Source organism: Hoplias malabaricus, chromosome X2, assembly GCF_029633855.1.
Source record: "Hoplias malabaricus isolate fHopMal1 chromosome X2, fHopMal1.hap1, whole genome shotgun sequence".
Lineage (NCBI taxonomy): Eukaryota > Metazoa > Chordata > Actinopteri > Characiformes > Erythrinidae > Hoplias > Hoplias malabaricus.
Window position 1 is genome coordinate 565694 of NC_089819.1, and position 23449 is coordinate 589142.

The following is a 23449-nucleotide window of genomic DNA, read 5'->3' on the forward strand; positions in this document are numbered from 1 at the left end:
TACCTTAAACCCAAATAGCACTAATTCTTCCAATCAAAACAATACAACAATTCTCCCTCTCTCTCTGTAGATTGTTCGAACAAACAGATTACCAGCAGCTGACCTCAATTTACAGGAGGAGAGATCCAAATGGTACAGTGAATATTCTGGTAAAGACTACAAAGATTAGGAACACAAAGTGCAGGCAAATAAATACATTGATATGTTAGTCTGTGTATACTTATAAAATAAAATAAACAATCTGATGGGTTGGGTGCCGCACTCCCCAGCAGCTGCAAAATACCTCCCAACCATGGCATGCAAAGGGCTTTCAAATAATACTGACCAAATACTGTTGTGATAATCCTGCTAATAATTGCAAGGCTAATATATTCTGTGCTACACTGCCTCTTAAAACTTGGGGAATTGGTTGGTGTATGACTGGTGTATCTGGTGGGTAAAGCCACTGCCCTTCATCAATCTGTTCATCAATCATCACTGCCCCCACAGGACCACAACTGACTACTGCACAGTGTTTGGAAAAGGAAACGGACTTTCATACTTAGAAAACCTGTTACAACTCTACTCTTTAGATCTAGGATGATTTATTAAAAGAATAGTGTTTACAAATTTGACAGGGAAAAATATAAATAAAAATATAAATATATAAAATAAAATAATAATAATAACAAAAATACACATATACAATGTGGCAGGGTTAAAGAAATTTAGAATCATTTTGACTAAGAGTATTTGCTTATTAGATCACAAAAATTATTTGAATCATCAACACACACACAAGGCACTCATTGAGAGCATAATGTGAGAGTACAAATAAACTTCCTCTCTCTTTCTCCCCTTCTTTTCCCCTCTCTCCCTGTCTCTCTCACACCCACACACACACACCCACAACTGCAGGGTCTTAACATTGAGATAATAATTAACGAGCAATATATTTCCACAGCTCCATCAGACAGATACCAGATTCTTTCATTCTGTGCAAGTTCAAAGTCTTTGATCCAGACAGAGCATCTGCAAGACCAGAGGAACCAATAAACTTGGCTTAAATGGAGGAGAGCCAGTAAGGAAATAGAGAGGAATTAAGAAGCATATAGTAAGAAAGAAAGGCAACTTGGAGCTGCAGAATTTTGTGCGTGTGTATATGGCAGATTTTGTAATTGGGTTAATAGTGATAAAGGAGAGAAATAGCCCCTGCTGACAATCACCGCTCTTGACAAGGGTCTTCACCCTCCCCCTGATGCACACACAGTCTCCCTTGAACAAGCACTGCTCGTCTCAATAAAATTTTGATCAAAGCAGCAGCGTGCCTTGTCAAAATCATCAGTTTGAAAGGCACAGTGACATCAATGCCAGTAATCTGTTCCCTACTGAGACAAAGGATTGAAGGAGAGAGAGAGAGAGAGAGATACAGGTAGTTCTAAATCCAAAAATACCAAAGCATCCAAAGGACAACAGGCATGATAAGTATAAGCAGTGATGATGCTTTGGTACATAAATGTTCTGCTTCCAAACTTGTTCATGGAGAAAACCTGCACAGCACATTTGACTCTCCAGTCTGTTTGTGTTTTGGAAATAGGTCTGATGTGTTTATGAAGCCCCAGTGTCCCAAAATGGGTAAATAAATAAATAAATTAATTAATTAATAAATAAATAGATAAGGGTCTTGGTCCAACATACTGGCTTTTCACTCTCTGCTCAAAGCAAAGAAATGGCATCTGGAGGTGTTAAGATAGCCAAGAAAACTCCAATCATTAAAAAGCACAATGTTGAACTTACTCTAAATGTTGGAGGTCGCATACTGCATGAAAGTAAACACACACCAAAATTCTTTAAAATTAAACAGCTTGAGTTATACATTTATTTCTGTGGTAGTTTCGTGAATAATAATAACCAATATGGACAAGTTAAACTTCAGCAACGTACAAACAACAGTTTTTTTTCCCCTCTCAAACATACCATTTCCCTTTAAAAAATTAGGAGCTTTTGAACATAAACAAACCAGAGAGAGTAGCAAAGCCTTATAAGAGGAGTAGACCAGTGGTTTTTTTTTTAGCCCAATTCCTATTTGATGCACCAATAACATATGGTTAACAAATGCCTTTCCCAGCACCTGCAAAAAATAACAGAACATCTATTGATTCAAAACTCACATACATTAGAATCCATTGGACAGTTCTATAAATAAATGTTTGAAATGCAAGACTAAATAATGTGAATTCATATCAAACGTTTACATTCTAGCCAAGTGTCAACCATGTTGATTTTTTGATATTTTACTTTATGATATTTAACATTCAAAATACAGCAACAGAAAGCAGATCCAGTTACATTATTTTTCCCTAAGGTTGTCTTGTATCCATGACAATCAGGTGGAGCCTGTTTAAACTCCACCCACACCCAACCACTATTCTAAGAATGCATTACCACTAATTCTTCCCTCTGATAAATTATTTGCATCCCTAAAAGAGAAAATTTCATAGATTACCAGCTTAATATACAACATTCAACTGATGAATTCATTGCTTTCAGTGGCAGAAATCAGTAAGTTACCAAAGACTTCAGTTGAGTGCTGTAAAAGTAAGTGTGTTGATAATATATTAACATGTTAAAGGATTAATACAGATAATTATTTATCTAATTTAATCATATTTTCTATCCATGTTTCTATCTAGGGCCAGCAAAGGAGCACAGGCATTTCAGACCCCATCAACCTCCACCAGCACTCCCTGTGGCATCCCCAGGAATTGCCAGGCCAGCCTAGAGATATAATCCCCCTCCTGCAGTTCCTTTGTCTACCTGGAGCTTCCTCCACACCCAATCACAGGAAATATGCCCAGTAACCCACTGAATAAATCTCTTTCTTTGCTGTTTCCTGGAACAGTGGGTATGGTACAGTGAGTGCATTGCTTCAGTCACGGCACCTTACTGATGGTCAACCTCATGAACCTTCTTCCCATCACTCATGAACAAGAACCTGATATACTTGAACTCCTTTACTTAGGGTAGGCTCTCATCCTCTACCTGAAGAAAGGAGGCCACCTTTCTCTTGGAGATAACCACGGCCTCAGACTTAGAGGTGTTTCACACTTGGTTGCAAACTGCTAAACTGCATGCTGGAGGTCAGAAAACATTAGGGGGCTGTTCCACAAAGCAGGGTTTCTCTGTTTAGCCAGATTTACAAGCCCAAATTACTGCCAAGTAACACAACTCACACTAAAAGTGCAAGGACAGAACGGCTTGCCTCAGCGAGGATGACACCCAGTACTCCCAGAGCACGCCCCACAGAATATCTCATGAAACATGGTCACGTGCCTTCTGCAAATCTTCAAAACATGTAGGGTGGAGTAGCAAACTCTTGACTCTTCAATTATCTGCAAGAGGAATTAACTGCACGAAGAGTTGCCATTATTCCTTCTTATCCTGTGTTTGACTCTCAAACAGATTCTCCTTTAAAGAACCTTTGTATACTTTCTCCAGGGAAACTGAGAAGTGTGATGCCTCAATAATTGGCACACCCTGTCCACCACTGGGTTCTTGGGTTGCCTCTGTAAAAGGCACCAACATGATTTTGACCACAGCTATGTGCAGCCACTTCCATAATAGAGGTCTTGAACAAGGTGCATTCAGACTCCATGTCCCCTACCTCCTCCATAACATATGTACAAAAGTGTATCATCCAACAGCAGTAACTGACCTAACTAATATTTTGGATAAATGTCATCAAATTCTCACAAAAATGTTCCAAAATCTAATGTTACACTTTCCCAGGAATATTAGAAGAAGTTACTGCAGCAAAGAATGACAAATATCCTATTGATACACTTCAGAACAATGTTTGGATTAGCAGTTGTCCACAAAATTTTGGCAATGCCGTGTTTTCAAGCTACTGTGGACAACACTGTGGTCCTTCTAAATAGTGTGGTTTTGTCCATCTCCTAGCAAAGTAAATCATGCTGCACTTTCTAGAGTGACCCCTTGCCTATACTTCATTCACTCTGCAGGGGTCAGACAGGGCAGGGGACTTACACTTGAGTACAGACATTAGAGGTCAGATGGGGGTCAAGTCAGAAACAATAAAGCTTAAAGCTTACACACCACCTGCCTAATATTTCGTCCAAATAGGACTTTCGTGTAGACTCACTTAGCAATCTATCATTTTAGAGACATAGAAAGAGAGAAATGAGGAGAAAAACAGCGCACACACTACCATGCTATTAATGGCTTGTCTCTGAGTGGGACGTGTGTTTCTGTATGTTTTAGTGTGTGTGTGTGTGTGTGTGTGTGTATACATAGGAAACTGCACACCACAGTGCAGGAATCCAGTCTGTGTTCCATAATTAGGAACAGCTCTTGGGCTCCAGACTCATAAATCTGCCCTGACCCTTACATGTCTTTTCTACCACTCATACACATCTGTACACTCTCTCTCTCTCTCTCATGTTCTGCTGTCCTGACACAAAAGAAGTTCTGAACACATGTGTAGCAAGCCTGCAATAACCCTAAACCCTAAACAAATTAAGGACTGATGCTGAGAAGAACAAGTCCCCTAACCATCTGCAAATGTATCTATTATGAGTTCAATTAACCTCAAAGCATTTTTAAACTTACACAACATGAAAAATAGTCACTTCTACATATAATGACTTTCCTCATTGACACACCAAAAAAACATAAACAACAATAACATTTTACACAAAATTAGGACCATGTCCTACATCAGTGGCATTTTACTGTAATTCTGGTAACATCACACAAGTAAGCAGTAAATGATCCAAAATGCTGTAAATGGGGTAAAACCTAAACTAGCTAGAAGGCAAGCAAACATAACCAAAGCTCTTTGGCTATATTTGCCATTAAGTAATTAAAATTGGTTAGCTAGTTAATATGTTAAATAATATGACATTTTTACCCTCAGAGTACTCAAGACAATGTTTATATGTTTATTTGCTTTTGGTTTTAATTCCAGAGAGTGTAAGTAAGCAATAGTGTGAAATTCTACAATAGGAGAGTTATAAAAAAAATAATAATAATAAAAATAAATAAATAAATAAACTTAACTTCACTTGACTTCTCACCTTTTGTGCCGTTTTGTTCATACCATGTTTATAGATAAATGTATGTCACGGTGTCAGACACAACGCACAACAAATTAAAACGGTGTAACTTTTATAATTTTTCTTCCGTCTAATCCAAGGTATCAGAAAACCTCTTTTTCTCCTATATCTGTAATTTTCTGTCTTTTACCACAGTATCTGGCACTAATTTATCTGCAATTCAGTTTAAATGAACATAATCAGCATCTGAACACGGCTGAGCCATTCCTGGCTGATTGCATACCTGGCTGGGGCTACAATTACAGACTGTCCCTCAGAATACACACTCCAGCAAGACCCACCACAGCTTAACACACACCCACATATACATAAACACTGACTCATGGAGTATATGTTCTGTGACAGCTATGATAACTGGTAATTTTCTAAACTTTCAAAAAGGTTTGCAAATGTGAGATTTGGTCAATTATTCAAAAAAAGAAAAAAAAAACCCACTTCTCATTAGATGGAGAACAGCATGCATCCTGTGCCAAAATATGAGCTAACACCAGGCCAACAGAGAAGAGCTGAAGTAAAATCACAGTACTAAAAAACTCCTGCTGTGTAAAAACAGCCTAATTTGTCTCTATTTGCTATAAAACAGTGTTCAGACTTCACTTCAGGCCTCTTTCAGTTTAAAACAATGATTAAATCAGTGCTAACACTGCTTACAAGAAAATCAAAAAAGTTAATAGTCACCACTTACCGCTATGCAATCATTGTCATACTAATTGACATGCCTACACTCTGCCCACATGCATGCTTTTGTAGTAACTGTTGCTAGGTGGAAAAAGCTTTAAAGGCAATGTTTACGATTTCATCTCAGTACACTTTATGTAACATTCTGAGAAATTTCCTCACCATATGTTTTCTCTTTAGTCTGTTTGTGTGCTGGAAAAAGGTTTGTATGCATGCCAAGCTCAGTACAAGAGGAAAACAGAAAGTGTTTCAGTTAGAACTGGCTCACTGATTTACAGGCTCAGACACAGCTGAGAAATGGCATCTGGAGAGTTTTGGACAATGGAGAGACCTCAGAATATTCATTCATTCATTGTCTGTAACCGCATATCCAGTTCAGGGTCGCAATGGGTCTGGAGCCTACCTGGAGTAACAGGGCCCAAGGCACACCTATTTTTTATTTTCACCTATACATCTGATTCACCAATCGACCTAACAATGTATGTTTTTGGACAGTGGGAGGAAACCCATGCATACACTGGGAGAACACACCAAACTCCTGAGTCAGTCACCTGGAGTGGGACTTGAGCTGTGTGACTGCGACACTACCTGCTGTACCACCGTGCTGCCGAATATAAATCTAGATGAAGAGGTTGCTCTATTCCTGCTCCATAGTTTAGAAATATTTACTTATTTTGGTGTTTCAGATGCATTACTTAAGGTGCATCTGACTCCAAATTTGGGACACAACTAACTGCGTAAAAGTAAACAGAGACTGCAAGTGCTACAAAACAAAAATAACACTAGCTACAAATGAGTTTCTGTGTTTTGTTTGGCTGTCTGCACAATAGTTTGCGAGAAACATCTATGTTGTGTTCCACTAAAGTGGAATTCTAGAATATGCATTTATACTCATTCACCAATCTCCAAGGTATTTGTTTGTATGGGACATCTCATTGTGTCTGGACAGATAAGTTCTAAATTTTTTTTAGTCTAATCAAGCTAATAGTGAGTCATTCTTTATTACTGTCAATTTAGTTCAGCCTAGTGGTTGCATAAAAAAATCATAGTAATTGTGTGGAGACTGAGGTTTCGGTCAACATTCTGTACAGCTTAGCCAGTCTGGAAACATATGAATGTATTTGTTGGTGGGACAGAGATTTGTAAGTACTATTTTCTATTTGCAACCATGTTACCATGTTTGGCTGAGCTAACATGTAGCAGTGTTTCGTTGCCTTTCTGACTTGTATCAAACCGCAAGAGAAGGCCATATTCAATACATGTATATTGCCTTCCAAACTGAACATCCAGTCTTAACAGCTGAGAAAGGGAACGTGATGGATAGCTAGATTTAGTCTCATTTAGAATGAGACTAAATAATATTGAGAATTCTTTAAACCAATCCAAATCCAAACACTGAATTTTGCTGTGAAAAATGCATCAGCCCTAGATGTCATCATAGACAAGCAATCAAGTCAAGCACAATAACGGCACTCTCTTTCACAAGCCCTGTCCACATTTGTGCCACACATCACAAACACATAATATTGATTATTGACTCTGGGTTTCAATGTTTCACTTTAATTAGCAGTAAGATTAATGAGGTAAAGGGAGACACACAGATTACGTAAAAGGAGATAATTTTCAATCATTAGTGACAACACAGTTTACTAGAAGACATAAACTAAGCCCGGGAAATGTTCCATGCTATGCCTAGAGGACGCAGTTTCCACTGTGATGAAGAGACGCGCATGACGTAGAGTGTGGGCAATGAATGGAGTAACCCTGGACTATATCTGGGTCTCAGATCTGTACGGACTATCTGTATATGAAGCTTAAAGGGACAGTTCAACAAAGATGCTAACTTGGCTACCAATGCAAACAGGGCATGCACACAACATTTTAGTATTAAGAGAACCCTTAGCTTTCTAATTAGATGTATTGATTGACTGATGGATAGACAGACACAGGTCTTCCCAGTGTTTCCCACTGGTATAAAAATCATTGGAAATTGACAACCATTAAGTGACTGAGAAATTAGGAGACTCCGATGATATATTATGAAGAACATCTACTTTGTAGCATTTACCAGATGCTGACATAAACACCAGTAAGGTTTTACAAATGTGTTCTGAATATTTAACCTATAATTTTAATATTTGCATATAATCTCATTAGGCCATCCCTAATGAGATCTTTAAAACATGCAAGTAAACATTACACCCACGGTACTTACTTGCAGGTTTGGAAAAATATACAGCTTTCAAAACAAATCAACAGCCCTTCTCTAAAACACTGTCTCTTCAAACCTGCCATATTTGTATGCTTCGGTAACTCAACTTCTGTTTTCATCCAGCTGTCTCTGACTCTGCACCCCTGAGAATTTTCAGTAATATACACTGAAGCAGATATTGCTCAGTTACTTCTCTCTCTCTCCTCTTCTCCCTTGCTCTCATACCCATATTGTGGGTTGATGATAAGATGTTTCTCTGCCTCTCTGAGCCTCCACCCCTCTCAGACAGGGCTGGGTCCAATAAGCTGATTAGTGTTTAATAATTCCATTAAAAACAAAGGCACATGCATTGCTATGAAACTCTCCATTTTCATACAACAGAAAGCAGAGCTCAAAACCCCAGCCAATTACTTCTCCCATTCAGAAGCCTAATCATGCAGAAGGGGACAGTAGAGGGGGAAAAAAATCAATTTTGCTGGGATGACAAAAAACTGACTTAAGTCTTCCACATGCTTCAAAGTGACAGACTCACTATGATATCAGAGCACTAACTGTCTGTGTGTGTGTATGTGTGTGTGTATGGTTGGTAGATCACTAAGTCACTAAGCAAGGGCAGGACATTGAAGATATTTTAAATGAGATTCCTAAATTAAAGATAAAAAATTCTGAAATACTTGACAAATGTGCAAATGGTTTACTCACACAAGACATAACATGGCGGTATTATAATCACATGGATGTCCTGTAACCAAAAAATGATCAAACCACAGAGAAACCATCAAATGAATACATATGAAGTAAGCTCAGGTATAAATTTCTCAACATGATGATTTATTAATATAAAAAACATGTGGACACCTCTTATAATGAGTGTACTCAACTACTGTAAGGTGCACCCATTGCAGATACCAATGTTCTGTTGTGCACAGCTTCTATAATTTCCATAGAAAAGTGTGAAATGACATGGTGAACCCTGGAGCCATTCATGAGCTCCGTTCTCTGGAACGAAGCATTATCCTATACATTTGGGATGATCTGGAATTGGATTTGTCATAACTAATCTCCTAATATCAGTACCTGACATCACTAATGCTCTCATGGGTGAATGTTAGCAAATGACAAGATATAAATATATATCTAAAATATCTTATGGCCCACATCATCAGCCATTAACAGGCAGTAAGTTCATAACATATTTTTGCCCTATTATACAAACAAATATATACCTTTTGCTCAAGACTCCACTGGAATTCATTTTATAAACAATCTAATTCATACAAAATTGAAACTTGTTATTGAACAAAACAAAATAAAGTGACATTTGAGCTTTACAGTGTAATTACTACAAGGGACAGGCATTATGTATCTCATTCATTAGCAATTCTGTGTACCCCACAACCCCCCACACCTCCAAATCATGATCCACTGGATTATGTAATCACCTGTGATCCTCCCTCATTTTGTGTGGTTTGTTATCAAATCTCCTGTTAATACCTATGCTTTTGTTTCAAGATAAATAATCCTATTTAAAGTCTGCCCCAGCCAACAATCACACCCTGAAAACTCATCAATTTTCATCTATATGACATATATAGAAGCTATTTCTTCTAATAGTTTATAAGTGACTTTAAAAGACATAACGCTATAATTCTGCCTTCATTCACAATGCACAGATCTATGAATATGCTATGAGTCCCTGTCTATCTCCACCCACCCCTCTGCCACTGGCCTGGAGTGCAAGCTTAGTTTGAAAGCCCGAACCTGCAAGTTTACAGAATTGGTTCCTTAGTTAAAGCTAAAGCATTGTTGCTGCAGTGTTTTTTTTTTTTTTTTTAGCTTAAATTGCTTAAAATTATTTTAAACTTTTATAAGCCAATTTAAGGGTTCTTTGGCCATGTTCATTTCATTAACTTTATAGAAAATAATCAGTGAAATATATTTCTCAATGAAAACTAGATGAGAACTAAATAAAAATATACATTTGAAGATGAGAAATACGACAAAAATATTTTGCAATTGTGTCATGGAACAAAAAACTAAAGGAAAATGTGATATGAAAACAGAAAATCTCAAGGAAATAAAAACAAGAAAATACTCAGTCTGTTTACCAGGGCAACAAGAGTGGCCAGGTGGAATAGTGAAGAAGAGTTGACTCCCACCCTGTGTCCAAAATGGCTCCCTATTCACTATTCCCTATATTATTAACTACAGGGGTTGGACAATGAAACTGAAACACCTGTTTTTAGACCATAATAATTTATTAGTATGGTGTAGGGCCTCCTTTTGCGTATTGGGAATGACATACACAAGTCCTGCACACTGGTCAGAGGGATTTTAAGTAATTCTTCTTGCAGGATAGTGGCCAGGTCACTACGTGATGCTGGTGGAGGAAAATGTTTCCTGACGCTACTCCAAAACACCCCTAAGTGGCTCAATAACATTTAGATCGGGTGACTGTGCAGGCCATGCGAGATGTTCAACTTCACTTTCATGTTCATCAAACCAATCTTTCACCAGTCTTGCTGTGTGTATTGGTGCATTGTCCTCCTGATACACGGCACCGACTTCAGGATACAATGTTTGAACCATTGGATGCACATGGTCCTCCAGAATGGTTCAGTAGTCCTTGGCAGTGACGTGCCCATCTGTATAAAACCAGATTCCAAAAAAGTTGGCACACTAAACAAATTGTGAATAAAAACTGAACGCAATGATGAATGATGTGGAGATGGCAAATGTCAATATTTTATTCTTAATAGAACATAGATGACAGGTCAAAAGGTTACTTTAATCTGAGTAAAGGCAACATTTTAAAGGAAAAATATGTTGATTCACAATTTCACAGTGTCAACAAATCCCAAAAAAGTTGGGACAAGTACCAATAAGTGGCTGGAAAAAGGAAATTGAGCATATAACGAACAGCTGGAAGACCAATTAACACTAATTAGGTCAATTCACAACATGATTGGGTATAAAAAGAGCTTCTCAGAGTTTCAGTGTCTCTCTGAAGCCAAGATGGTAAGAGGATCACCAATTCTACCACTGTTGCGCAGAAAGATAGTGCAGCAATAACAGAATGGTGTTACCCAGCGTAAAATAGCAAAGACTTTTAAGTTATCATCATCAACTGTGCATCAAAAGATTCAGAGAATCTGGAACAATTGCTGTGCGTAAGGGTCAAGGCCGTAAAACTCTACTGGATGCTCGTGATCTCTGGGCCCTTAAACGTCACTGCACCTCAAACAGGAATGCCACTGTCAAGGAAATAACAGAATGGGCTCAGAAATACTTCCAGAAAGCATTGTCAGTGAACACTATCCACCGTGCTATCTGCCGTTGCCAGCTGAAACTCTACAGTGCAAAGAAGAAGCCATTTCTAAGCAAGCTCCACAAGCTCAGACGTTTGCACTGGGCCAGGGGTCTTTTAAAATGGAGTGTAGCAAAATGGAAAACTGTTCTGTGGTCAGATGAGTCACGATTTGAAGCTCTTTATGGAACACTGGGACGCCATTTCATCCGGACCAGAGAGGACAAGGATAACCCAAGTTGTTATCAACGCTCCGTTCAGAAGCCTGCATCACTGATGGTATGGGGCTGCATGAGTGCTTGTGGCATGGGCAGTTTGCATGTCTGGAAAGGCACCATTAATGCTGAGAACTATGTTCAGGTTCTAGAACAACATATGCTCCCATCTAGACGTCATCGCTTTCAGGGAAGACCCTGCATTTTTCAACAAGATAATGCCAGACCACATTCTGCAGCAATCACAACATCATGGCTACGTAGAAGAAGGATCCAGGTACTGAAATGGCCAGCCTGCAGTCCAGATCTTTCACCTATAGAGAACATTTGGCGCATCATAAAGAGGAAGGTGCGACAAAGAAGGCCCAAGACGATTGAACAGTTAGAGGCCTGTATTAGACATGAATGGGAGAGCATTCCTATTTCTAAACTTGAGAAATTGGTCTCCTCTGTCCCCAGACGTCTGTTGAGTGTTGTAAGAAGAAGGGGGGATGCCACACAGTGGTAAAAAATGGCCTTGTCCCAACTTTTTTGGGATTTGTTGACACCATGAAATTTTGAAACAACATATTTTCCCCTTAAAATGATACATTCTCTCAGTTTAAACTTTTGATCTGTGATTTGTGTTCTATTCTGAATAAAATATTAGATGTTGGCACCTCCACATCATTGTATTCAGTTTTTATTCACAATTTGTTTAGTATCCCAACTTTTTTGGAATCCAGCTTGGGCCAAGGGAATGCCATGATATGGCAGCCCAAACCATCACTGATCCACCTCCATGCTTCACTCTGGGCATGCAACAGTCTGGGTGGTACGCTTCTTTGGGGCTTCTCCACACCGTAACTGTCCCGGATGTGGGGAAAACGGTAAAGGTGGACTCATCAGAGAACAATACATGTTTCACATCGTCCACAGTCCAAGATTTGCGCTCCTTGCAACATTGAAACCGACGTTTGGCATTGGCACGAGTGACCAAAGGTTTGGCTATAGCAGCCCGGCTGTGTGTATTGACCCTATGGACGGACAGTTCTGGTGGAAACAGGAGAGTTGAGGTGCACATTTTTGGATACAATCCGGGTCAGCACCCGAACATCCCTTTCAGACAGCTTCCTCTTGCGTCCACATTTAATCCTGTTGGATGTGTTTGGTCCTTCTTGGTGGTATGCTGACATTACCCTGGATACCGTGGCTCTTGATACATCACAAAGACTTGCTGTCTTGGTCACAAATGCGCCAGCAAGTCGTGCACCAACAATTTGTCCTCTTTTGAACTCTGGTATGTCACCCATAATGTTGTGTGCATTGCAATATTTTGAGCAAAACTGTGCTCTTACCCTGCTACTTAACCCTTCACACTCTGCTCTTACTGGTGCAATGTGCAATTAATGAAGATTGGCCAGCAGGCTGGTCCAATTTAGCCATGAAACCTCCCACCCCTGTATATAATGCATCTTTCAGACACCACTACAAAATGGTGTAACCCCAAAATAGTGCACTGTATAGTGAATAGGGCAGAGTTTCAGAATTGATTCTTTGAGCATCTAAGGATGTCTCTGAAATGAGCGGAATGTCATCTACTATGATAGTATTCTGAGTATTCTGATGGAGGAAGGCATTGAGTCATGTCTGAAATGCTGCTAGCTTTCTACTCCAATATCTTCAAAGGTGTAATTATTTTAGCGAGCACTGTAGGTGTACCTATGTTCTGGTAACATGTTGAAATATTTCTGCAGTTAAAGCATATAATATAATATAAAGCATATAATGTCCTCTAAGACAGCAAAACAACAAGGTATGAGGATTGCTACCTTCTGTTACAGACACAGCATAGGTGCCACTGGTATTAACTGTTTTCTAAGTTCACAAGCACCATCAGTAGCTCTTTGAATCTAAAATGTTGATGTTAAACAAATTTACACTATTCTTTGTTAAACACCATACAACAGGAAAACAGGCAGTGTCATATTTAAAAAAAATGACTGCTAAAACATACACAACATATTCAGAAAGACATATTGTAATGTAATTTTTAAGTCTGCAGGAACAGTCAATAAGATGGATTGATGGATGGATGGATGGATATAGATAGATAGATAGAATCCAGCTAAGTCTGAAACAAAATCTATTTTTTTTTTTGTGCAACTAGTTTGGCCATGTACTGCCTGGAAATATACTGTAAAATACACTACAGTGAGCAGCTCAAGAGCAATATGGAGATCCTCTGGGGTAAGAAAAGTCCCTTGAGACTGCAAAGCAGGCTGCAGGACGGAGCAGGATGGCAAGAGAACCCGAACACTATCCTCATCACTCTAATCTTTAATGGTCTGCACTGGGGTACATGTGTGTTGTGCTCTCCGAAGTTTTGCCAGGAGAAACAGCTGGACTCTAATGAGGGACAGAACATTCCAGCAAAAATAATAACCGCAAAAATGTCCCCCTGCTGTCTGAGCGCTGGCAGTGAAAGTTCATTTCATCTTTGCGCGGGGGACGAGAAAACTAACAGTCGGAGTCGGGCAGAGTGATGGGTAGCCAGTAACAACCTGTCCAGGGAATAAAGCAAAGCTCATCTGTGAGCTAATTTAAACTTTAAACACTAACATCCACCATCTACAGCCTATGATGCACTGAGAAAAGAGAGCAAAATTAACAGGTGGAGAGAGAATAAAAGAGAGAGGCAGAGAGAGAGAGAGAGGTGTGGAGGACAGATGATAGTGAATGCAGCTCAGATTATATCATAGAAAGTTAGAGAAATTAGAGAGGAGATGGAGAGAGAAATAGAGATAACAGAAATAAAGAGAAACAAGGGAGAAACAGTGGAAAAGACAGCCAGACAGAGAGCGATAGACAGAAATGATACTGAGTGCACAGCAGACTAGAAGGCAACAAGTAAAAGAAAAATATAAAGAGAGATAAGTATAGAGAGAGACAGAGAGAGAGAAAGAGAGAGAGAGAGAGATGAAATCAATCATTCCTTCATTCGCTTGATAAAGCATGACTGTGCACTTATCAGAGATGAGGAGAAAAAAGATGAGAAAAAAGAGGAGAAACCTAAATATAGCAGTTGACAAAGTGAGAATGAGAAAGAGAGGGAATGAGGGAGAGAGAAGAAATCAAAGAATTTAAAGAAAAAGAAAAATGAGTAAAGTGTAAGGAGACAAACCTGAGAATAGAGGAGAAGGATGAGGAGAAAGTAATGCGTTTCTGAGTTTCTATGAGAGTGGAGTTGAATCTCACCTGCTTTGAGATGGCTTGAAGTCAGCCAAGGTTGTGTTTGAGCGATGAACACCACCAACCCTTCAAAAACAAAAACAATAAACCAAAAATCAAATGAAATAATGAAGTAGCTGACACATGTGGAGAAGAATTAGTTCCAAATTGAATAGCAATCACTGCAATAGAACAAAGTGAAATGCAATCCACACACGTCATTGCTTTTCCAAACTAACATGAAGAATATGTGCAAAAATTAAAAACAAAACCGCTATAATTTTTTTTTAACGTCGCTTAACCTCTTTACTGAAAAAACAACACACAAAAATTTGCATTTTAAAAATTACATGCTGAATTAGTGTCACACTGCTTGAAGTGAGCAGTGGCTGTTTAGAAAGGGTGAGAATGATGCTGTGCTGTTTGCTCCTTTTGGTATTCAGTACAAATCACGCCAGAGACATTTCAGAAAGACCCAATGACCTGTGGTAACTTCTGGAAAAGGGAGAATTATATGTCCTCTTAATGTGAAGAAAACTCATAGGAGAAAATCACTCATTGCCCCTTTAATATTATAAAGGAAACAGCAGTGATTGTACTAAGAGGTAATGTCAAACAGAATGCCTTAGAAGAAACTAATCCTATGAAAACAATATATAATCTCAAACTTTTACTCCATGCTGATATTAGGCATAGTTAAATATCATGTAATATTACATAAAATGATTTAGTGTTAATTGTGGAATAGATTTCAGTTTGCTACAGAATGGTAGAACAGCATTACTCGAAATTCTGCAGTAGTAATACAGCATGAGCCAGACCAACCCTAAACCAGCTCCAATGTAATCTAATATATCTGCAGGGCACAGTAATGGATGAATTATGATGAGGGGGCTAACAAGCTCTACATATCTCATTAGTAGTATAATCAGCACTAGCTAGGCCTATTTCAAGCTAATGGTTTAAAATAACATAATTTGCTCCATACAAAAACAATATAAGGTTTTCTATTATTACTACTACTTATAATAATAATATTTAAAGTTTAAATTAATTGTTGTATTTTTAAAGTATTAAATTCAGTTATAAAACATTTAAGATTTCTATATTTAACGCATTTATAAATCACTTAGAATAGACATTAATAGCAAAATGCAAGCAACACCAACTTCATTTCCAGAAAGGTTAATATATTTTGTAAAAAGCATGTGTTTAAAGTTACATAATACAACCAAACTGACCAGCGACAACATTGGGGATGTTTTCGTTGTGCTTTTATCAATTAAATGAAGCTTCAAAAGACGAAACAAATCACAGATTGCTGTTTTTCTGCATTTTACAAAATACCTGATTTTTTTTCTGGAAATGGGTTTTGTACAATTATATATAAAGATTAGGTCATAAATAAAGGGAAAGTAGGGAAACTTTATTTAATAGAAGGCAAAATGCACTTCTCAAAATTGTAATAAGTGTGTGTAAAAACAATTTATTAAAGCCTTAATAGTGTCAGGTTAACTCATCTTAAAATCAGTTGTAAAATCTATGAGTAGCCAATAAAGGGTTTATATCATATGAAAAAAAAAAAAAAACTTTTTTCCCCAGTGCATTTAAACATTATTTTGTGATCTGGAATACATACCAACCCACAAACTGTGAAATAAGATAAGCCAATCAGTTCAACGTGGGCAGCCTAAGTCAAAACATTCTTTTTTCTGCTTTGTATGCAAATTTCAAAGACTTTAGGACTGCCCCACCCCCTCATCTGAATATATCCAATTACATCACTGGACTATCATTTATGGGAGAGTGCAAAGACAGGGCTAAACAGACCTAAATAACAGAACAATGGCAGAGAAATATTTACTTATCAAATATTCTGAAAACATGAATCGAGAAAGAAAAAATTAGCAAACATATATGGTTTAATTCCTTTACACTCTTATTGAGGTGAGCTGTGGATAACTGTGTTCACTTGTGGAAAAATGTTATTTTTTGTTCTTAGTCTTAATTTAACTGCTTTTTACTGTTGCTTGTGACTCTGTAAAACACTTTGTAAACCCTTGTGTATGAAAAGAGCTCAAGGAATAAAAGTCATGCCTTTGTTTTTTCACTCATTTACTGACACTAGGGTTTCCTAAGTACATCAGACCTCTTTCCATGGAAAAAGAATGGAGAGCTAGCAAAAATATTAGCCATCTCCGTTTCTCTACATTTATTGTTCTGTTTTTATCTGCTCCACATAACATATAGCTACACTTTTTTGTTCCACAATTACAGTCTGTAGTCCATTTCTTGCTCTGAATACTTTGTTAATGCCTTTTACCCTGTTCTTCGATGGTCAAGCTGCTCCAGGACCACCACAGAGCAGGTATTCTTTGGGTGCCAGATCATTCACAGCATACAAGAACAATATAGTGACACATGCAGTGACACAGACATGGTGGTAGTGTGTTAGTGTGTTTTGTGCCGATACAACTGGATCAGACACAGCTGCGCTGCTGGACTTTTTAAACACCGCAGTGTAGCTAGCGGAATGAGAATAGCCCGTCAACCAAAAATATCAATCAAAAAGTGTCCACTGATGAAGGACTAGAGGTCCTGATGAAGGAATAGGTAGAGGATGACAAAAAATAAATAAATATAAAAAAAAAACAAAAAAACCTGTGCATCAGATGAGCATCTGACTTTATATCTACAAGGTGGACCAACAAGGTAGGTGTGTCAAATTGTGGACACAGCATTAGGAGCAGCACAAAAAAAACTTAAACACCAGCACAACGGTGTCACTGAAGTGCTGAGAATAAGGCACCACCCAAATAATACCTACTCTGTATTTGTCCTGACTCTAAAAGAAAGGGGTTACAGAGGGCTACCAAAATATGCAGAGCAATCCAGGGACTGAAGTCTGTAATTGTGGAACTACAAAGTGCTCTTCTATGGTAAGTGGTGCTGATAAAATGGACATTGAGTATAGACATAAGAGGTGATTGAGATGGCTGCTCTAAGTACATGATGATTCTGACACAAAGTAGAAGGCTTCTATTTGAGTTCACTAACTAGACTATCCCTGATCTGGTTGATCTGGTGAAAATAACACATCCTGCAAAAGGAACCAATGTAAATATGACATTTCCTTGCTTATTGCATAATTTCTCTTTATTTGTTAAGATACTACAGAAAAACATGCCAAAATATTTACACAGGCTACATGTTTTTCTCCCCTCCATAATATGCAGTGAATAAATATGAAACTGTATTAATACATGCAGAAATGTAAACATGTAATTTGACCAGGAAGGCTTAAACTTTTGCAGATGACTGTAAGCTCATCTAAAAAAAAAAAAAAAAAAAAAGCATATACATGTCAAACTGAGAAATTCTCTTGTTTTGGGGTTGAACATGGTCTCCATTTTTTTTCACGTTTTCCATGTTCCCCTCAGCGCCCCTTGGGGACGCAGACATTTCTCTGTAAATCCTTATATTGTATTTATAAAGAAGGGAGTGGAGAATTGTCTGAGGCGGTGCCTTCCTCATCACTCTCACTGTCACACTTGCCACCTCAATATCAAAGACCCTCCTAACATCTTTATATTTCATGCCTGATTCCATTTTGGGCCTGAAATTTCGTCCTCCCTGCCCCACCCGGCAGGGGGAAATGAATTATCTATTGCTATTGCTGTGGTGATAACGTTTATGGACATGCACCACATTGCATTCCCCCAGTATCTCCTAAAGACAACAGTTATTGAGAAATGAAGGAATAAACAGGAACACAGTATGAATTTATACAACAACGGGTAATGCATGCGCACACACAAATTACAACCTACATATATATACATATCCACACACACACACACACACACACCAATCAACCACCCCCTTGTTTCTAAACTCACTTTGGAGCAATTTGTATTTCTATATTTACAGACTGTAATCCATCTGTAACTCTGCATACTTTTTTGCCCCTTTCACCCTGCCCTTCAATGGTTAGCTCTACAGGAGCACCACAGAGCAGGCATGATTTGAGTAATGCCTCTTTCTCAGTGTTGCAGTGACACTGACATGGTGGTGTGTTAGTGTGTGCTGTGCTGGTACGAGTGGGAGTCCTGACCTTTGAAGAACAGGGTTAAAGTGTGAAAATAAAGTCTACAGAGCAACAAATAGACTATAGCCTGTAATTATAAAACTACAAAGTACTCCTGTATGGTCAGTTGAACCCAGAGAATGAACAGTGAGGGTAGAAACAAGAAGTTTTCTACACAGCCTTTCTGCAATGCCATAAAAATGTATTCATGAGCCCAAAAACCATCTCAGTTGAAAACTGTTGAAATGTTATACTAAATATATTATTCCAGATTTTTTTTCTCCTAGAAAATTATTTGTTTTGCTATACACATGTTTCTTTGTGTGTATTGGAACAACACTAAAAAAAAATAGATGTAATCTGTGTCGGCAGTGGGGTCTCCTGCCATAGTGTTTAATTTAATTCAAATGTTGACAGATAGTTTGCACTGACACTGATGCACCCTGAGCCTACAGAGGGTCCTTTTTTCTCTTAATGCAAAGGAATAGAATAAAAACAAGGGCTGTTTGTTGAGCCTTGACCACTAGTTTAAGAACCACTGCTTTGGGGACCTAAAGAGGTTCTACTATAGTAAAAAACAATTTTGTGGCACTTTTTATTAAAATAGTGTATGAGACATACTCTGTGTGAATGTGTGTCTAACCTGCTCAGTGCTGGTTTAACTGTTCTGAGTGAGTCGCTGTGGGTCAGTGCTTCGGTGAGTGAACTGTCACTGGACACACGCTTCCTCTGACTGGCCTGCAGTTCTGCAATCCTGCAGAGAGAGGGGGAGGAAAAAAAGCTTTGAACGCACTGCTGTGAAACATGCTCACAAAGTACATTTCTACTGTCTTGTAACTTCACAGTACTCCTGTGTGGCTCTGTGCAGTTTAACACTGCATTCTTGACAGAAATGTCACCAAAACGGTGAGGTTTGTTTCTGTTCCTTTGCTGAACCATGGATTTGATACAATTTAATGACCTGTCTCTGACAGCTGACTTAACTGCTGATTCTTTCTTGTTTCTATCCTTCCTTTCACTCATTAATGTTAGAGTAGTGCATAAAAGTGGTGGCACATGTAAAATGCTTTAGCTTCAGTCAGACCCTCTTATAAAGGGTGTCAGCTGCTGTGCTATAGTTTGATGTATTACACACACACATTGGTTCAGCTATACTGGTGAGGACCTTACTGTATGCTAATTGACACCATACCTACACCTAATCTTAACCTCAATTAAAAAAAAGGAAATTCTTTCACCATTTAACCCCCCCCCACACACACACACACACATACAGTACTATGCAAAGATTTTAGGCACCAGAGATTACGTGATTTAAAAAGCTATTTGTCTGAGCAGCAAGTGTTTATTTGCTAAAAACAAACAAACAAACAAACAACAAATAACGCCCAACTTTAGAATAAAACCAAATAACAGTATTCCAGTGAGTGAGATATTCTGTGTGTGAATGTGGTGGTTTAACTTTTTTCAAATCTCTCCTCGTGGCAGTCCATATTATTTGAGGTTATCATCCAATACCTAGTTTTACCGGTTAATAAATAATGATTTTAAATATTGTGTGGTGTTGATTTAACAAATTCATGCAATCAAAGAGAATCTGAACAGAACATTGTTCTTCAAACTCACTCAAACCTACTATGTTATAGAGAAAAAAAGATCTTATATTTCTTTTTCTTAATAAGTTTTATAATATTTTTTGTACTTGCTGTGATTATATATAAATTTATACAAGCACCACGCTTACTGAGAAGGCATTAGTATAAATAATTATCTTAGGTGCCTAAGACTTCTGCTGCACAGTACTGTATATATATATATATATATATATATATATATATATATATATATATATATATATATATAGACACACAAAGTTCATGTGCAGAACACACTAGATTCCAGCTAGTGCAGCATTTGCATTGAACTGTGGCACTCTGATTTGAATAAAAATGTGCTCTGGTGTGATTTTTTGAGAGGATATGAGAAACACAGAAGCAGAAATATTTCGAGAAGTGGTCTGCATTTATTTGAAGTTTAAACAGTAGGCTAATCACTGAAAAGAGCACTCCAGCTTTTTTCAGTCTAACTAATCTACACATATGATCCATCACCAAATACAATAAGATCTGACACATTTAGAAAAGAACCCACTGTTTCATTGCAAGCCAGTGGGCATTTGCCATTTCATTCCTTTAGCAAAACCAAAAGCTGTCAAAGATATTTGTATGGTCTAAAAACTCCTGACAAATGAAAGCTGACACATGCAACAGAAGCTTAGATTCGCTACATCTGTGCTGTCTAATCACTGTCTGATCTCTCTAGATTTGCATATTTGACTTTATCTTTCATGAAGCTGCTCCATCTTATTATGCTCTGATCTCTTGTACAAATCAAGCTACTCAAACATCACAGAACTCATTATGTGGCTCTTCAATATGACTGATCGTAGGTAATTAAACCAAATCACTTCAAGTGTTATAGGGACTTTCAGCTTCTGTAATTTACGGAATATCACCGCCACATGAACAACTTTAAGTTGTAAAATTTATAATGCCAAAGGTACTGTACAGGTACATTATATTTTATTTAAGTTACACACTGTGTAAATGTCCTTTTAAAAGTGCAACAGTGATTTTATAATCCAGTTGTGTTACATTAAATTCACTTTTACAGAAGGAGAGGTGAATATTTGTTATATTTCACTACAGAACATATAAAAACATATAAAAAGAACACAGAGTCATGTAGATGAAATTGGGAGTATGAAAACAACAAACCTTAAAAATCTACCATTAATAGAGAATATGGCACAAATATGTTCCCTAGATAAAAGTACTTTAAAGTAATATGTACACTTGAAGGTACAACCACAGCGACAGTTCTTTCTGAGAGTGTGCATTACTAGGCTACTGTTGTTTAGGGTTGTGTAATTCAGCATTTTTTTCTATTTGAAAAAAAAAAAGTTCAGACTTTTCCTAAGCGAATATAAGAGGGGTTAAAAGTTGTATAACACCAAAGCTAGGTCAAAGCTTTCTCAATACCACAGACCTCCACCCACAGGCTAAACTCACCTGTTTGTGTCATCTTTTTATATGCAAGTGGAGCTAAAAAAGTGCGTTGACTCAGTGTGGGATCATTATTCCATCCCCCAGAGTGATCAAGAGTGCAACAATCCAAAAAATATAGCTGAATATGTGTCTGTGTGTGTATGCTTGTACGAGGATGTAGGCTTCAAATACAACACAAACTGAAAAGTACCTAAAAATGGTAGAGAGAAAAGCAAGAGGGAAGTAAGTAAGTAAGTAAATAAATAAACAAACATGAATCAATAAAAAAATAATTTAAAAAAAGTAAGAAAAAACGTAAAACAAAAGGTTAGGGGGGAGATGATAAAAGCTCTGTGGAATGTCTGATGCCTGGCCAAGAGAAATACAGAAAGTCAACAACTGTTTTAATGAATTGACTGTTCAGGAAGTTGAAATGGAGGCACAAACAGCTTGGAGACTGTTTTTGCTCAGGGATATCAGTTCATATTGCCTGGTAATGCCTCATAAACACACTGCTAAAGTAAAGCCAGAAAGAACAAATATTTCACAATGAGGACGAACACAGCTCACTGCACAATAACAAATGTATCTGATGTTACTTTAATAATTCACAATGTGTGCTTTAGATGCAGACAAGATCAAGAAAGCCATGTCACAAACAGTTCTAACAGCTTGTGAGATAAAAGAAACATTTGGTTTTGATCATTAGGCACCTAGGAACCAGAATCAACTTTCTGGGGGCCGTGGAGAGAGGCCGGCAAACGAACTTCAAAACATGTGACTGGCCATTTCATCAGAAACACGGTGAGCACCCCGTCATTCAATTACAAACTTGTAGAACAATCAGATTTTTCAATCAGTTACAATTATGTAATATAGTCAGCATATGGCTGTGATTGGAGTGAATTTTGGACTCAATGGATGGCGCATATGTAGCAGCCACTGATGCATGTATTACATCATCTGATTCCAAATGCAAGTGCTCTGAGGCATGTCATGTTGAGTTTCAGTATTGATTATATTATATAATCAACATTCTGGATCTGCAAGTATTAGGATCATTTTTTGGGGGAATATTAATATCCAATGGGCTGCAATACAGGAAACAACAACTACAATATAACAATAACTAAAATATACCAAACATCTCTCTACTTTTAGTGTGGGCTGAGCGTAGGGGGATAAGGTTTAACCACAGTGCCAGCAATCTGATGTTTACTGACCTTACTTATATAATGTACAAAGGTTTGGGAACAGTAGGAATGACCCAGAGCAGCCTCACAGATACACAAGTGTGTTCTCTGGGGCTGGATTAGAGGTCTGCTCCACAATATGGATATGGATAATATATAGCCTGGTTATGAAATTATCAGGTTTTGGGCCAATTTCAGGGCGATTAATATTAATATTAACTAGATTATTTTTGACATATTATAACCATGTTACGAAAGTCAGCACAGCTCTTTACTGAAACCTGTGTGACTTGCTTTGGTCAAAATACCAAAAGGGTCATATACCACAGCAGTTTTCTGCAGAGAGGAGAAGAGAGAAAAATCTCTTTTTTAATCTCTTTAGGGAA

General features: G+C 37.9%; 1 protein-coding gene across 1 annotated transcript in view; it reads right to left on the reverse strand.

Moving 5' to 3' along the window:
* LOC136676184 (diacylglycerol kinase zeta-like) overlaps nucleotides 1-23449 on the reverse strand; it is a 130772-nt gene that overhangs the window by 23713 nt on the left and 83610 nt on the right. The window contains exons 27-28 of the mRNA XM_066653025.1: nucleotides 19467-19577; nucleotides 14764-14823 (exon numbers count right to left, since the gene is read on the reverse strand). Of these exons, the coding sequence (XP_066509122.1) occupies nucleotides 14764-14823; nucleotides 19467-19577 (171 nt within the window). The remainder of the gene's footprint in view (nucleotides 1-14763; nucleotides 14824-19466; nucleotides 19578-23449) is intronic.